Source organism: Nanorana parkeri, unplaced genomic scaffold, assembly GCF_000935625.1.
Source record: "Nanorana parkeri isolate BGI_ZX_2015 unplaced genomic scaffold, ASM93562v1 scaffold362, whole genome shotgun sequence".
Classification (NCBI taxonomy): domain Eukaryota; kingdom Metazoa; phylum Chordata; class Amphibia; order Anura; family Dicroglossidae; genus Nanorana; species Nanorana parkeri.
In genome coordinates this window covers 476,573-493,982 of record NW_017306630.1, presented here as the reverse complement: position 1 = coordinate 493,982, position 17,410 = coordinate 476,573, and the positions used below count along the sequence as shown (strand labels likewise).

Here is a 17,410-nt window from a genome sequence, read left to right as displayed (position 1 = left end):
CTGTGGGGGCCAGCATTAAACTTAATCTGATGCGTTACCCTCATGAGCATTAAAAAGATTCAATACTTGAAAGTGAGGTGTATATATAAACTGTTTATACCTTCTGCTGTACAGTACATGGGGGAGTAAAATGGTACCCCCTGACATACAGTGTCCTTAAGTATCTGCCTATCCAAGTCACTGCTTCCAGATTCCAAAGCTATGACCACTTGCAGTTTTGGCCACACTCTCTTAGCAATGCCACAAAAACCCTCTTTGAACTGTGCACGTAGTTCTTCAGCTCGGACTGCATCCGGAATCAGACCGTCTTCTATCTGCTTTCTGATATGTAAAGGTAGCTTGAATACTGGATTAAGGCGCCCTTGCTGGATATCTGTAATCAGAGACTCCCAATGTTCCTCTAAGATGGAGAAGACATGACGAAGGAACCATGAGTAGTTGGCTTCAAGGATACGCAGCTCTACATCCTTCAGTGCAAAGAGAAGCTGGGTGTACAAAATCTCATTTTGAGACATGGAATTATGGAATAGGACTGGTGATAAGTAAATCTTCTCCAAGAGACTGAAGAAACAAACAGAAGGATAAGGAATAATAGGAATCCCTGCTTCAGAGCGGTTGTCATCTGGAGGAAATGTGAACTTGGCCACCTTTTCCAGAGCTGAAGGGAAATGGCTTTGAATAACTTCCAGATATACCGCTATTCCCTAGGAGAAGAACAAGAGAAGCAACGTCATACACACATTCTGTCTGGACAAAATGTACTCCTTATCACTACCCAATAATAATCGAATACATTAGATTAATTTCTTGATAACAGAGGACTGATTTGGGAATCTGTCAAGAATATATTATATGGGGATTACAATTGCCAATTTATATTTGAAGGTTCATGCTCCAGGGGCTGTAGTTGTAATCTAATCCTGGCTTCACTTAGCAAGTCACTGACCCATTTGCTTATTAGGTATGTATTAGTACACTGAAAAGTACATGTTTGTTCCATGTTATTTCCCTAAAAGTTTATTTTTTCATCTATCTGTTGTATATAATGTTATTTCAGTCTACCTTTCAATAAGTGCTATTTCACCATTTAGTTCATGACTATAAATTAATCCACGTAATGGTTTCTTTCTCCCAGGGCAGGTACAGTATTTCAAACTCATATCCAAGGAGGGGTTGCAAAGGCAAAAGCACCTTCATCCACTGGCCGCACGTTGACAAATATATTTCTGGTACAGCTACACAGTTGTATTTGACAGGTAATGGAGACGAGGGAGCATGGAGCCGGCTTCCCGGTCAGCGTGTAATCACTCTCCACCCGGCTTCCTGATATCGGAAGTTTCTGGTATCGTGAGCATTTGGGGCGAGTATAAGTACTTGGCTAAATACTCGGTATCAGCACCGATACTGGTTTAGGTATCGGTGCATTCCTACTTAAAAGAAAAGTCATTGGCAGCACTGTTTCTGCCTACTGGACCTCATGAGCAACAGTACTGGTAATTCTGGCCAAGCTGTGAGGCACCATAGAGATATCTTCTCTGGAGTACAAATTACTATGACTCCTAGCCCCATGAGGGTGAGGCCCAGTAGACTGAGCAGTACTGTTGGTGGAAGAGGTATTCACTTACTATCCTGCCATGTAAAGATAGCATTTACACAGATGTTTTTTTCTGCCTGAATTTTTTTTACTTGTGCAAATTATACAGGCAATATAAAAGTCATTTTATTTCAGAGTAGAAATTGGCTGCAGATGTACCAATTTCTGCTCATAGAACTGAAAATCTTCAAAAAAATACAATGGGGGAAATATATTACAGAATCTGTAACAAATTAGTAACAAAGTAGGGTCGGTTCACACATACTGCAGTGACCTGCGTTTTACCACATCGGATCAACGCAGGTCACTACTTATATGTGCCATTCACACCACAATGGTGTGCTGTGAAAAAATGCACATGGTCTAGTGTAAATGGGTCCTTAAGCTTTGAAAATGAAAGATAGAAGCTGATTGGTTGCCATGGGCAACTGCTCTAGATTCTGTCTGCTCCAGTTGTGATCAATTTCCCTCAATGCATCTTATAAATGTTGGAAGTAAAACCACCTGTACTGCTAGAATATATATCATAATGTGATTCCAGTGTAAATTTATAGGATCATATACCTTAAGGAAGCGATCCCTGGAGCTCTTAGCACTGACTGGGATCACTGACGGGTTTGCCGAAGTTCCTGTTGTGACTATCAGGGCATGGGGTCTCCCCTGTAGTAGAATGTTCTCTTCTCCTTCTCTGGTGCGCTGGATGTAGTCCTTATAGTCACTGTAGTGAGTAAGGGGATGGCGTTTCTGAAATGAGGACACATCTGTGGGGTAGAAAACAATCAATGCGTTAGACTCTTACTGGTCACACTGGTGATTCTCTCACTAACGAGTTGCAACAAATTCCTTCCCTAATGAGGAAGTCCACTACCACCTCCACTATAGTAGTGGACTGTTAGTGACCCTTTTTTTAAAGTTTTGGATTGAGTGGAGAGGGAGAAGAACATTTGTCAGGTCTGTATTGCTGTCTGTGTCCCCATAAGGTAGGTTCACCCCCACTATTTGTCCTGATGACTAGAGCCTTAGCTAGCTCCCTTTGCGCCCGAGGCAATAACAGAAAAATGTGCCCCCCAACAGATGTGCGATGTCACCCGACGCTGCAATGCACGGCATCATGTGACGTCATGCGCCCGCCTCCAGGATGGTGGTGCGCATGCTCGCAATACGCTGGTGGCCAAATACAAAATAGCATAAAAATGTGTTTCGTTTGACGAAACTAATGAAAACTTTTTAAGTTTCTGTTCATTTTGTCTTTGCACATGTCTAATAATATGTGTGCATGAGTGTGTGTGGGGGGGCTTTATTTATTTTTTAGCGCTGTCACTTCAGGATGGTCAAGCAGTGAGGAGAGAAAGATCCGCCCGCTGTCAGATCCAGGCCGAACGTCTCTCTCTCTCTCCTCACCGCAAGGCCGTCCTGAGTGACAGCTCCCACCTCCGCCACCCCTCTGGCTGCAGCGCTCCATTTCTCATCAGGTCCCCGCTGCCTCTGGCCTCTTCTCCCTGCCGAGCCACGGCTGTGTTGGAGCCTGTGCTCGCCATGGCAACAGGGGCGAGGGGGCGCAGCCAGGGCCCCCTCTCAGCTGTGCTTGAGGCAAGTGCCTCACTCGCCCCATGGTAGCTACAGCCCTGCTGGTGACCATCATCCATGAAAGTCAAAGACAATCCCAAATTTTTGTCATCAGAAAAAAAACAATTTCCAAGGGGACACTAGTTCTGGTGATCCTGCTAACCACTAGGGATTTCTCTCATTTTGGAGGGATTTTCTCCATCTTCCTGTTGTGGCTATTGGACAGGAAGTAAAGGGAAATCTCCCCAATGGGATACTCTATCTAAAATTATTTTTTTTACTGTACCTGTTATGTCTTTGAAATTGTGTCTCTGACCATATTCAGTATTTTGGTGCGTTTCCAATATGTTCAGAAGTAATGATTCCTGTACACTCTGGGCATTACTCGTGTCACCATTTAACATCTTCTCGTGCTTCTTCCTGGATAGGCTGTTGAGAAACCGCCTGCGTCCCAACCCAGCAGTCCATTGTCTCACTCTGCCGCTCTTCCACAGGGTGAAAAGAAGGAAGATCACACTGGCACCAAGGAGCAGGGTAATAATTACTAGAGAAATCATCCTTCAGGAATAAAAGCATAAAAAAAAAAAACATAATATACTCTCGGAAAAATGCAGCTTGTGTGCAATTAGAATATTTAGTCCGTCAAGCCTACATTATATAACCATTGTATTCTTAATGAAGGCAAAATGTGAAATTAGATTTTTCTACAGGTGAACATTATGGTGAGAAATGTGTTTCACTCATAAGGGCCCATTCACACTCGTCTGTCTTGGTGCAGTGTGGTGCATTATGCCGTGCCTTAAACTGTGTTGTAGTGCGGCAGTCCATTTTTTAAGTGGGTTGGGAAAGCACCAAAATGAACCCCAAAAATTGGCATGCACCATTTTTTTTACAATGCAGTGCACACGGTATGTGAAAGCCACACAAACACTATCACTCTGTCCTGTATGAGCAAAGTGACAGTGTCTCTTTAAAGAACTCCAAGCAGGAACAAAATTAACCCTTGCAGTGGGGCTACCACTGCACTGCAAGGGTTAAGCACTCACTTTGTCTAGGGAGTTAATATAAAGATATACTTGGCCGATCCTCGGTCCCGTTTGACTGTAAGGCCTCATTCACATGAGAAAAGGTTGGCACGTACAGCTCCGTGCACGGCCGTATCGGGCAGCGTGTGATTAGTACGCAGCCCCTGTCCTTCTCTATGGGACTACGCAGCCGTACGCCGCCCAAGTGCAGGTCCGTACGGGTGCCGGTGTCCCGGCTCGGACGCAGACAGCATCCATCCTGTCAGCGTTCGAGTACGGACACCAGCAAGGACGTGCAGGGAGGGTGAGCGCAGGGCCGCGTACGGCCGCATAGTCCCATATAGAAGGACAGGGGCTGCGTACAAATCACACGCAGCACCTGTCCTTCCCGGGAGCTGCCTGATGCGGCCGTGCACACAGCACGGAGCTGTACGTGCCGGACATTTCTCGTGTGAATGAGGCCTTAGAGTGGTCCCCGCAGTCTCGCTCTTCCTCCGCTCCAGTGGTAGAATGTTCCTCGTCGTCCTCACATCCAATACACTGTATTAGACATGATGACTCACTGGACCTTAAACTGCCGGAGCAGAAGGGAACAGAAGCTGTGGGGAACGGTCTAGCAGCCAGGAGGGACCGAGGATCAGATGAGTATATCTGTTATTTTAGCTTCCTAGACCAAAACAAACACTTAACCCTTGCAGTGCTGGGGTAGACCACTGCAAGAGTTCATTTTCTTTCTGCCTGGATTTCTTCTTTAAAGCTAGTGAGTCCTCCAACCAGCTAGGAAACTATTATTTCAGGAGGAGGTTCGCACTGGCATGCCCCACATTTCTCTCATGACAGGTGTACTTTAATGCACCCCTGTGCTGTGACTTTACTTTGTCTAATCTGCAAACTTGTCCTGGGTTAGTGACTGGGTATGGAAGCTAAAACAGCCAAGCAACTAGCATTTCTTAGCAAGGGGTCAGCCATGGTAGACTCCATATTTCTATTGGAACAGGATGTTGTAAAGGTGGAAAAGGGTCCACAAATCCACATTCTATTCTGCCTCTTGCCCATATCACATTTGCATGCATGCTTGAAATTTGCAGATAAATAAGTCTAAGTGACAGTATCAGGATAAACAAACTGTTGCCTTACGTTTCTATATCAAGACCTGGTCCTGTTATCAGTACCAAACCACCGAAGCTCAAGCAGAACTCTTCACTTCCCCGATTAAGCTGTCACCACGAAGCCACGCCCCCTGCATATCACCTGACCAGGAAGCACGCGACTGTGAAAACACAGAACTGAGGAAGCCATATTTGTTTCTGGCAAATGCATTGTCCAGCAGAGATCTATTCCTCATAAATAGAGATCTATGTTGCGCTCCAAATACAACTGTACTGAGGAAAGCTGCTATTGGACAGAAGAATAAATGCAATTGCTAGAATTTGAATGTAAAGTCAATTTCTTGGGTTTGAGCTGGGGAATTATAACCCCTTCATGACCGAGGTGGGTTTTTTTTTCATGTTTTTGTTTACATGTTATAATCCACATTTTAGGCCTGAAAATTACTTAAACCCCCCAAACATTGTATATTTTCTGAAAGCCAAGACCCTATAGAACAAAATGTTGGCAGTTGCAAATTTTTATGTTGCATGATATTAGCGCAACTCCTTATCAAACCACAAAATTTTGTGAAAAATGTACTTAAATGACCCAAAACACAATAAAATTAAAAATAAAATATAAAAGATGAGGTTACAACGAGTAAATAGATACCCAACATGCCCAGGTTAAAAATTGTATGGGCCGTGAAACTGCGACAAAATTCAGTACCTCATAAAGTCCATAAACAACACTTTAAAATCCCCGACAGTCATCAGTTTAGAGATACGCATAAATATTGGCCCTACAATTATTGCTTTCACTCCAGCGTGCGCGGCGATACCTAACATGTGTAGAGCGATTATCGTTTTCATACATAGGCACACCCGATGCCTGTTTACGTGAAGACGCGCACGCGTAGGGGGAACTTAAATGAGAACTATAGGGCTAGGGCTTTCCCCCATAGTTCTCCTAAGGGTAACGGAAGGACACAAACTAGTGTCCTCCCATCACCCAAAGCTCAGTATACCGCCAGTGACAGTTCGTGATATACTGAGACGCCGCTCGCGGTATGGATCCCGACAATTCTGTCTGGATCCACCCAGCTGCGTGAGTGACAGTTGGCTCTGCCTATCTAGAGGCAGAGCCAGCTGTACCCGCCCCCTATCCCGTCCGTTCTGCCAGTCAGCGCTGGAGGATCGGACGGGGAGGGGGAATCCCTGCAGGGAGCCGTGAGTGACAGTCACGGCTCTCTGCACGGATAGATAGAGAAGTGAGCGAGCGCCGGTATGTGTTCGCTCACTTCCTGTGACAGTGTCATTGTCATAGGTCGGCTCAGATTATGAGGCTGAGTGAAAATCACTCGCCTCATAATTCTTTAAAATTCTATTTTTTTAATTTAATATTAATTTTAAAAACTGTTATTTCTTTTTTTTTTAACATGAATTGCTATTACATAGGGGGGCTTACACGCCCCCCATTTGATAGCAGATTGGTGGTGACGGGTACTCTTTAAGGTGATGCTGGGGGTCCAAAAGAGCCCAAGTATCACATCTCTACTTTATATAAGCTATTAAAGTGCAGATCGCTCTTCAATAGCTTCTTGCTGGGCTTCAGGGGCCCAGCACTGACAGCCCAGGGACCGGAAGTGATGTAGTCTGCATTGCTACCCGGTCCCATAGAATGGGGTAGTGATCAGTGAACTGAGGTTCGCCAATCTCCTCCCCGGCTCCCCCCCGGCACAAGAGAAGCCGGTCCCGGGCCTGTAGGAGTGGCAGCGGAGCCCGGGAAATACAGTGTGGGTGTCGCGTAACAGCTCGTGCGCTGTCAGCCTGGCGACACTCCAGGACGCTTAGCCCACACAGACACTCAGGGTTCCGGACAGCCGAGCGCCTGCACTAAGAGGCAGCGCATTGTTCTCCCCACCCCCTCCGTCTCTCGGCAACTAAGACGCCGAAAGCTCCCGAAGCACCGCCCAACACGCTGCCTCCCATATGGTGCCCGTTGGTGGGGACTTATACATCCCTTCCTCCTACGCCTCCATCTGCAGGACATCCTCTGGGTTCTCCATAGAGATCTATGCAGGAAAGCACCGCCAGCAGCCATACACCACACCTCCGTCGTTGACCACGCATCTCTACTAACCTAACGGTGAGTGACAGAAGACCTCATAAATTATAAAATCATTGTGCTCTGGCCTGTGTTGTCTCTGCTGATGGTGCTATTTCCATTTATATGGTAAAGGAAGTGCACCTGGTTTACTGCCTTTACGGTAGCATGCTTTTCTGTTAACCACTTAAAGGCCATAGTGTTTCACCCCCTTCCTGGCCAGGCCATTTTTCAGTATTCAGCGCTGCGGTACTTTGACTGATGTTTATTCTGTCATGCAACGCTTTACTGAAACGATTTTCATACCATTTTTTGGGGACAGTGGGGGGGCGGCGCACACCCGCAGATCCTGCAAGCGATCGGGCGTCTCTAGAGACGCCTGACCGCTTGTATGTAAACAGCCATCGCTGGCTGTTTACATGCTGACGGTTTTCCCTCTCGTGTGCGGCGCTCAGCGCGCACACGAGAGGGGGGAGGGGCAGGACGTCTTAAGACGCCCTCCCGCTCTGAGCAGACGTCCATCTGGCCGTTCACAAACGGCCATGGACGTAAGGTGGTTAAATAAACTTCAAGACATCAGTAGCTCCAGACTCCCTGATGAAGTCACGTGTTTTGACGTAACGTACGTAGGGCAGAGCTTCTGATGTCACTGCACTGAGCTGAGCCGGACGAACAGGTTTTTTTTATCGCTTTGCTGCCATTTGCCCTGCTGGTCTGATCCAGCAATACCCAATGCCTGTACTGTTTATATCATTGTGAGTACGCATTTTTTATTTAATAAATTGCATTTTATTGGACGTTATGCACTATGTCCTTGTCCTTTTTCTCTTTCCACCTGGAGTTATACTGGTACCTGTGATCTGAGGAGACCTTATCGCCTTTTCTGTGCATGGGCTCCCCCGTTAAGAAGGGAAAAAGCACATTTGACCTAGCTCTGTTCGTCTACCTCCCCAGGTGAGCACTCACTTGTTGTCATCACTCACTGGGTGGAGGTGAAGGTCTGCCTGCATTATGTGATTATCCTTACCTGAGAGTTACATGCAGATTGGCTGCGAATCATCTGAGGAATTTTTTTGCACAAACACCATTGTTTGCTTTTGTTTTTTTATTGTCTATATTGCTTTTTTGTCTTTGTGTAGATATGTTTTATGCCTCATTTGTTTGAAGCTCATATATGTGACTCACTCATATATGTTTCAATTTATTAGATATGTATGATTATTAGCTCGGCACAATATTGTTTTTCAAATCCACAATGCATCAGTTTTAAAGCGGATGGCTTGTGGGTAAGTGTATTTGTATGATGCCTTTGAGATGTAGCACTCGATCTGTCTTCAAATGGACTAGACCCAATAAAAAAAAGGATAAGTTCACTTTTTGCAAAAAATTAAAGAAATGCATAATTCGTAATATACAAAAAAATGCATTTCTTTAACCAGTTGAAGTCCGCGGTGTTAAACCCCCTTCCCATCCAGGCCGTTTTTCAGTATTCAGCGCTGTGGTACTTTGACATTTATTCCGTCATGCAGCGCTGTACTGAAATTCATTTTTATACCATTTTTTAGGGACAGATAGAGCTTTCTTTTGGTGGTATTTAACACCACTGCGGTTTTTATTTTTTTACTATATTAAAGAAAAATTCCCCTATATTAAATGATAAAACATTTATTACCCAATTTTTTGGTAAAATATAAAAGACGGGGTCACGTCGGGTAAAAAGACACCAAACATGTCAAACCTTAAAATTGCGTGCGCGAAACCTCAAAAAACGATAATACCCAAAATTGGCCGTAGGCGACGCTTTAGAAGCTTTTACCGCTCATCGGTTTAATGTTATCAGTGATTGATGGCCCTAAAATGATTGCTCTCACTGTGACGTTCGCAACGATATGTAACTTGTGTAGCGCAATTGTCGTTTCTGCGTGCTGGTGCACCGGACGCATATTTACGTTTATATGTGCGTAAACGTGAGGGTGGGGGGACTTAAACATTTTGGGGTTTTTTTTAAACTTCTTTTTTTATGTGACTTTTTTAATTTTTTTTAAATATATATAATATATAATGTGTTATATTTTACACTTATTGTTATTGCTATTACATAGTGGGATAACAATCCCCCTATATAATAGCACAGGTACACTGACAGGTACAATGTTTTTGCAGGTAGCCGCACCCGGAGCATGTTTGCACGTGTATGTGGGGGGCGGGGACTTGTGGCTTTTTTTATGCTTAATTTTTTTATTACTTTTTTTAACACAACTTTATTGCTATCAATATTGCTATTGCTAAGAAGCCCCCTATGTGGGGGGGGCACGCAGCCAGCAGATATACACAATCGGCAGGCTATATAGCCGCCGATCGGGTATATGTTAAACAGCCGGTAACGGCTCTATGCATTGCCCGCCAATGCAGCTGTGCCGTCCCTCCCGTTTTTTTCCAACGGGCGGACGGCAACTGGTTAATATTTGCATTCAAGCCTGGAAAGCATTGCCATCATAATCACTCCATCACAGCCTCAAACCTCATGCTTCTGCTCATCTTTAAACTGACAGGGCACCTACAGAGTTTGTTAGGAGAGATTTGGGGGGGAGGAAGGACAGCTGGACTTCAAACTGCAATAAATCACCTCATACGGCGTCCAGTTGTCCTCGCTCTAGGTAGATGCGGGAATATGGGCAGCTCTAGCTAGAGCGAACACGACTAAAAACAATTATCTGGAAATTTTTGTCTGCGGTTGCGTTTTCGTCCAAAAATCTGCCAGTTGATGGGGAGTGTACAATCTCAATTAATGTACAACTGGATTTTGTCTTTCAAGCAGGCTAGAAAACTTTTGTCTAGTTGGACGAAAATTGACAGGTTAGTGGCGTTGTACAACAAAAATCTCAAGGTGAAAACTGCACACGCTCAAACCAAAATCTGTCCTTTCGATCGATTAAAATTGACCAGGTGGTGATGCGGACGAGCGTTAATTGCGAACTACATTGGTCTGTGCATGATGGGCTAGTTGTAAAGCTGGCAACTAGCCCACGATTTTCGTCTTGCGATCTTGGACAGGCAGATCGTACTTGCGATCATCGTAAGCCTGCCCGCTGAGGGGAGGGTTTCCGATGACTGCAATGCTGAGCGGGCAGGGTGCGCTTGCGCACACAGGCACGTGCGGCATTTGTCTTAAGAGCACGCCACAAGCCCGCCGAAAATCTTACGATTTTCGCCTGATTTTCAAACGTGCTCGTAAGACAAAAGACGTGCAACCGTACAGTAGAAAGGGTTGCACGCCTTCCATACACCTGCCGATTATCGTACGATCGCGGGATTTCCCGCGATTATCGTACGATAATCGGCAGGTGTATGGCCACCTTTAGTAAATTGAACAAGGGTGAGATGCATGGACAAAAAAAGTTGTACAATGGTTGTAAAGTGTATGGCCGCCTTAACTGAAACTCCGTACGAGCCCTGCTAGTTTGAAAATGTGCAGAAGCCTGAGCTTTGCAGCTGTGATCATGATTGCAATGCTTTCCAGGCTTGAATGCACATATCAAAGAAATGCATACTTTTTTGCATATTATTAACTATGCATTTCTTTAATTTTTGCAAAAGGTGAATTTATCCTTTAAATTTCCCATATTATACTCTGAAACATATTTGTGTATAATTGAGCATTGCTTGGCAGATAGACTTCCTTAAAGAAGAACTCCAGGAAAACAGCTTCTTAACCCTTGCAGTGGGGCTACCCCCGCACTGCAAAGGTTAAGTGTATAGGTGCTAAAATAAACATAGGGCTAGTTCACACCAGCCACAGTGCGTTCCGGTCCGATTCTGGCCGAAACGCATTGGATCGCATTACGGCCAGCTCACTTTGTTGTGGGGCAGGAGGAGGCATGGTGGTGCATTAAACTCAATGGGACCATAGATACGCCCTCCAGCCACAATGCGATCGGCCACATGGGAACGCAAGGCACATCAATGCCTGCGGTCCGGTCCAAAAAAGTGCTGCAAGCACTGTTTTTTTTTTTTTTTACTTTTTTTTTTTTACCTAGACAAAAATCAGCAGTTAACCATTGCAGTGCAGGGGTAGCACTGCAAGGGTTAATGTCTTTATACAGAGGACCTGTCACATATTTTGCTATCACATAGGGGTTTTCTTAGCCCCCCTATGTGATGGCAATAAAGTTAAGTGGGGAAAAAAATAGGAAAAAAAAATTAGTTTCCCCAAAAAATAATTTTAAGTTACACTTAAATTTTTTTAAAAAGTCCCCCCCATACATACACGCGTGCAAACATGCGTCGGGTGCACATACCTGTGAAAACGACGATTGCGCCCATTACGCCGCACATGTTGCATATCGCCGCGAACGTTGCAGTGAGAGCAATAAATTTAGGCCATCAATCACGGATAACACTAAACTGATGAGCGGTAAATGCTTTTAAAGCGTCGCCTATGGTCAATTTTGGAGATGGTTGTTTTTTTGCGATTTCGCGGGCGCACGCAATTTTTAAGCTTGACATGTTTGGTGTCTATTTACCTGACGTGACCCCGTCTTTTATATTTTACCCAAAAAAGTGGGTAATAATAAATGTTTCATAACATAATGTAAAATAAACTTTAAAAAAAAATTCTGAAATTTTCCCGAAATATAGTAAAAAATAAAACCACCAATGGTGATTTAAATACCACCAAAAGAAAGCTCTATCTTTCCCCAAAAAATTGTATAAAATGTATTTCAGTACAGCGTTGCATTACGGAATAAATGTCCAGTCAAAGTACCGCAGCGCTGAATACTGAAAAATGGCCTGGCCAGGAAGGGGGTCTAAACACCCCGGTCAGAAAGTGGTTAAATCAGGTCATACAGCGTCCAGCTGTCCTCCCTCTGGTTAGATGCGGTAGGTCCAGCCGTTCTTCCCCATCTCTCCTAATTGAAACTCCCTACCTCAGCACAGAGCTCTGCCTGTATAAGAATGTGCTGAACCCTGAGCTCTGCAACCCGGATCGAGTGATCACCGTTGCAATGCTTTCCAGGCTTGAATGCAATAATGAAAGAAATGCATTTTTTTAATATATATATTATTAAATATGCTTTTTTTTAAAATAATTTTTGCAAAAGGTGAACTTAGCCTTTAATGTTTTCCTGGATGTTTGTAGGGGGTAGCCCCACTGCAAGGGTTAATAAAATGTTTTCCTTCTTTAAGTGCTCCAAGACCTGACAATTGTGAAGACATTGTAAAGTCATTCCTTTGGCAAGCTTAAAATACTCCAAGCCAATCCACAGCTGCTGTGCTGTTTAAAATCATCTGGATACTGTTGAACCCTTTAGCAAAATATTTGTGAGGACTTTAAAACAATCATAATAGTGAGAACACAGACTAAAGGTGCCCATACACCTTGCGATTATCGTACGATAATCGCGGGAAATCCCGCGATCGTACGATAATCGCAAAGGTGTATGGAAGATTTGATGGACTAATGTCTTTATTCAACCTCAAATACTATGTAACTATGTAACAGACTGCATAGGGAGAGATTAGGGTAAAATTAGGATCAGTTAAGAAAATGTACATTAAATCATAAACAATGATTGCTAGGCTCTTCCATCTATAATCATTTTGTCTCTCATAGTTGAGGTCTACCTATGATGCCAATTACAGGCCTCTCATCTTTTTAAGTGGGAGAACTTGCACAATTTGTGGCTGATTAAATACTTGTTTTGCCCCACTGTATTTCCCTTTTGAAATAGAAAAAGAGATGGAGGACACAGAGTCCTCTATCTCTTTTTCTGCAGGCCCAGCACTTAATGAACAGGAAGCACTCTGTATAAAGGATTCCTGTTCATGTATAAACTGAGGAGATAGTACTATCTCCCCAGTTATGAATAGACAGGAGGTGGTCTGTGCTGAGCACCTCCTCTCCATTCATAAACTGAGTAGATAGTAAACTGTTACTATGTCCTCAGTCATGAATGAACAGGAAGTGATGTATAGCACTTTCTGTTAATTCATAACTGGAGAAACAGTAATTGGTTACTATCTCCTCAGTTGTTTACAAATATTAGAGTGATCAGAGTGCTCAGTACAGGGAAGAATCTGCAAATATTTCACATATTTGCTGATCCTTTCCGCTCGGCATCCTGAAGCTCCACCCCCTCCCCCATGTCACCAGAGCTCTCCTCCCCATACTGCCCCGCTCGACATCCTGACTGGCCCCTGTCACTGTTCACTCCTCCCTGTTGGTTCTGTGTCCCCTCTGATCCCCGCTGCTTCTGCCGATAGAGACAGGGGAGAGCAGCAGGCATAGGAGCGGACACAGAGTTGATCATGATGCTGGTGCCCAGCGGGGAGGAGAAAGCAAGAGGGAACCCTTTCTGAATCAATAGCTGCCATCAGCTGCTTGTCAGCCACTGATGATAGCTATTCTTTTACACAGCACAGTAAGGGGTGCCCTTTTGTTATAAGCTTGTGGTCGCTGTAGTTACCCTGAGCTTATAGCAGAAGGGTGAAATCCAGCGACATATGGCATACCTACCTGGCCAGCTGGAAAACATTTTTTGTTCTGCCATATTCGTTACGTCATTGGCAGAGAAAGGGTTAAAGGGTCAAGCTGTCTAGCAAAAAAGTGGCGGATAGAAGTTTGAGACAAACCATTTAACACTGACAGGGGTGGTTACAATGGTTGGCTTTTATACAGTTATGTAAAACTTTTATCCCAAAAAGAAAAAAAACTGTGTTTTTGTAACTGCTTAAAAAGTGTTAGCTGGAATTTTGATTTATCTATATGTCCATCTAAATCTGCTAGTTTATCTAACACTATCCTCTCCACAGGATGACAATACTGATATCCAAGGTTGGCTCTGTTCCTCCTAGAGTGAAGCCACCGAAAGGCAGCCCTTTTATGTGAGTGCATCAAAAAAGGTGCAGTTGCCATTTCTGGCAATGCACTTACTGGCCAGATCTCCAGTTGAAAATTAAGGAAATAAAAAGCCTAAAAAAGGAAATGAATGCAGCTGCCACATTTCAGGACTGGTAAGTTACAATATATACCATTTTTGGTTTTGGGTTTAGATACGCTTTAAGGTCAGCAGTCACTTTTAGCTGCAGTACCCCCAAAAACATGCATGGTTTGTTTTCCATTCTCGTTTTTTAGGTGTGGTATTATGGGATTTTCATTTACATTGGGGAATTTTTTTTTTATTTCTATGTTGGTAGGGACTTTTTTTAAGTTTGTGGTGCTCAAAGTGCAGCATTCATTTGCTACTGATGAGCTACTTTAAGCTGCCTTCTGCTCACAGCTAAGTGTTGTATCATCAAAAAGGAAAAAGAAAAGTGTGCACTTAACCTGAAATAATATCTCTCACATTCACAGATAGTTCATAATTCTTGTAGTAAATCCCCAGTAAATGTGGCCTAGTTTTGCTCATTAAAATCGTCCTGCTGCTGGCCAGTTTTGCACTGTTGTATCATCTGCAGTCTTTTAATTCTTAATGAGAGTTTGATAGAAACTCACCAGAAATTGGACAGTTTTTTGTTTCAGTGCGAACAGCCTTAAAAAACTACTAGGCAACTTCTATCCACCGGTCAAAGCTGATCTGTTACTGCATGATGAAAACACGTGTGTCACTGCTAAAACTACCTAGAAAAAATATTTTTGTACTTGCTGGAAAATCTTTTTCTTGACTGATATAGGAATGTAGTAATTCTTAAACATTTGGGTTATACTGCTGCCGTCAGGAGGTTTGTAAACTGGCAAGCACAAAATGTTAGGCCAGCCACTGTATAACCCCCACCTCCAACCATCATGTCTCTAGGTTTGTGAGCAAGCAGTGCACAAGTCCAATAAGACATAGAGGCAGGATCTGTATCCCTCAATGGACGTCAAGAAAAAGATTTTACGGTAAGCATGAAAGTCTTTTCTTTATCCTTCATTGAGGAGAGACAGAAACGTAGTAATTCTTAGACATTCAGGATGTCCAAACGCAGTCCAATTGCGTGGTGGTCAGTAGCCACTGAGAAATCTGACAGATGTGGTAATTTTATTAAACTGAGTATCTGAAGGAATTAACACCTGAACGAAGGCTAGATAAAGAAGGGCCAAAGCAGTTGTGGAAATTGTCACGAACAAGGAAGGGCACCTAGGATCAACTTGGTGTTGAAGACTAGGGCAGGTAATGGAAACTGCTACCTAAAGGAATGATGGACCATAACTAATAAAGTGGAGGACAACAAATAATCCACTGGGAGGAAAGTGAGAAAAACATTGCACCAACATCTAAGGTGCTCAACAAAAAAAGTATGTTTTACTGGGGTAAAGGCCAAAGCATAGGATACCTAACCCTCAACTTCTGGGAGAGGAAGGCTGGACATTCAAGGTATATCCAAACAAAAAGACCAGTATGTTTACATTTGGAGGCTTAAAGGAGAACTATGAGGTCAGTGTTTTTTTCCCCATAGTTCTCCTTAGGGTAACGGGATGACACAAACTAGCGTCCTCCCGTTACCCTGAGCTCAGTATACCGCGAGCTACAGCTCGCGGTATACTGAGATGACGGGATCCGCCCAGCTGCGTGAGTGACAGCTGGCTCTGCCTATCTAGAGGCAGAGCCAGCTGTACCCGCCCCCTCCCCGTCCGTTCCGCCAGTCAGCGCTGGCAGATCGGAGCGGGGAGAGGGGAATCCAGCCCCAGGATCGAGAGGTGAGCGAACCTGGTATGTGTTCGCTCACCTCCCGATCTACTGAGCCGACCTGTGACAGTCTCATTGTCACAGGTCGGCTAGAACTATGAGGTGAGTGGAAATCGCTCATCTCATAGTTCTCCTTTTAAGTTCAACACCCTTCAGATAGAGAGAAGTCAATTATATGAAACATTTTTCTGATAGATAAGTAATATCTCAAGAAAGATACATAGAGAGCCCTCTCAGCAGCAAATCCAAATGGAGAGAGGGAAAGAAACCATAAGCTGGAAAAAAATAAAGGCAGTAATTCTAAATCCCTTTCAAAGAAAAGATGAGGTTACATAGTAGGCATGTCCATAAGGTTCAACACACATTATATAAATGTAAAGCTTAGCCAGGACAAGCCCTCAAATGTTTTGCTTGGCAAAACAAACATACATACACATGCACCCACTACACTATCCTTTCTAGTACATGTAATAGTTTCTATAAGAGGATACACTAAAGGCACTCGGCTTCCAGTTGCAAATTTTGTATCTGAAGAGGACTTCATGGCAATTAAGCGTTTGGCGGGAAATGGCTTCTGGTTCCAGTCTCTCAAGTCCTTTTGTTTCAGTGATGTCCTCCTCTCGGTCAGAGCTGTATTGTGAAGTCCTCTCTTGGAGTCCATCTGACATCCCTCTCTTGGTCAGAGTTGCATTGTTTCAGAGAATGGTACAAAGAATGTCAAATGGGCGGAATGAGCCCTGTGATGTCATGGCTCACTCTACCCATCTGTTTACATTCTACCCAGAGATGTCATTTTGCGGCGAGTCTTCGTCGGGTTCAGACGGGTCGTCGTGCAGTGGGATCTGGGGGTGCAACACACTTGGTGCTTTTGGTACAGCAGTTGCCCGCATGACAGAGATAATACCTGGCATCCATGACCCCTATTTGATACTGCCAAACTCTGCCACGGCTGTTGCCCTCATGACAGAGATAATACATGTCATCTCTGACCGGTACTTGGTGCTACCGAACTCTTGCTCGGCAATTGCCCTCATGACAGAGATAATACATGGCATCTTGGATTCCGGCTTGGTGCTTTCCATCCTTACCCCAACAGTCACTTTCCTTCCAAATACTGTATAGTGTATGGAACCTCTATCCCCTACTCTGTGCTGCCAATCTTTGCTGTGGCAGTCACTCTCATGACAGAGTTAATATATGGCATCTCTGACCCATAGTAGGCCCTGCTGAACTCTTCAGCAGCACTAACTCTAATCCCGGACCTGGTATAGTACATTGCATCTCTTACTCCTGCTTGGCGCTGTTGAACTTTGCCTCTATAATCAATCACATGATGGAGTTAATACATGGCATCCATGACC

General features: G+C 44.1%; 1 protein-coding gene across 1 annotated transcript in view; it reads right to left on the bottom strand.

Moving 5' to 3' along the window:
- GHDC (GH3 domain containing) overlaps positions 1 to 17,131 on the bottom strand; it is a 56,376-nt gene extending 39,245 nt beyond the window's left edge. Inside the window, exons 1-4 of the mRNA XM_018558831.1 lie at positions 17,040 to 17,131; positions 3,447 to 3,718; positions 2,159 to 2,355; positions 101 to 704 (exon numbers count right to left, since the gene is read on the bottom strand). Coding sequence (XP_018414333.1) covers positions 101 to 704; positions 2,159 to 2,355; positions 3,447 to 3,718; positions 17,040 to 17,131 — 1,165 coding nt within the window. The remainder of the gene's footprint in view (positions 1 to 100; positions 705 to 2,158; positions 2,356 to 3,446; positions 3,719 to 17,039) is intronic.
- Positions 17,132 to 17,410: the final 279 nt, after the last annotated feature.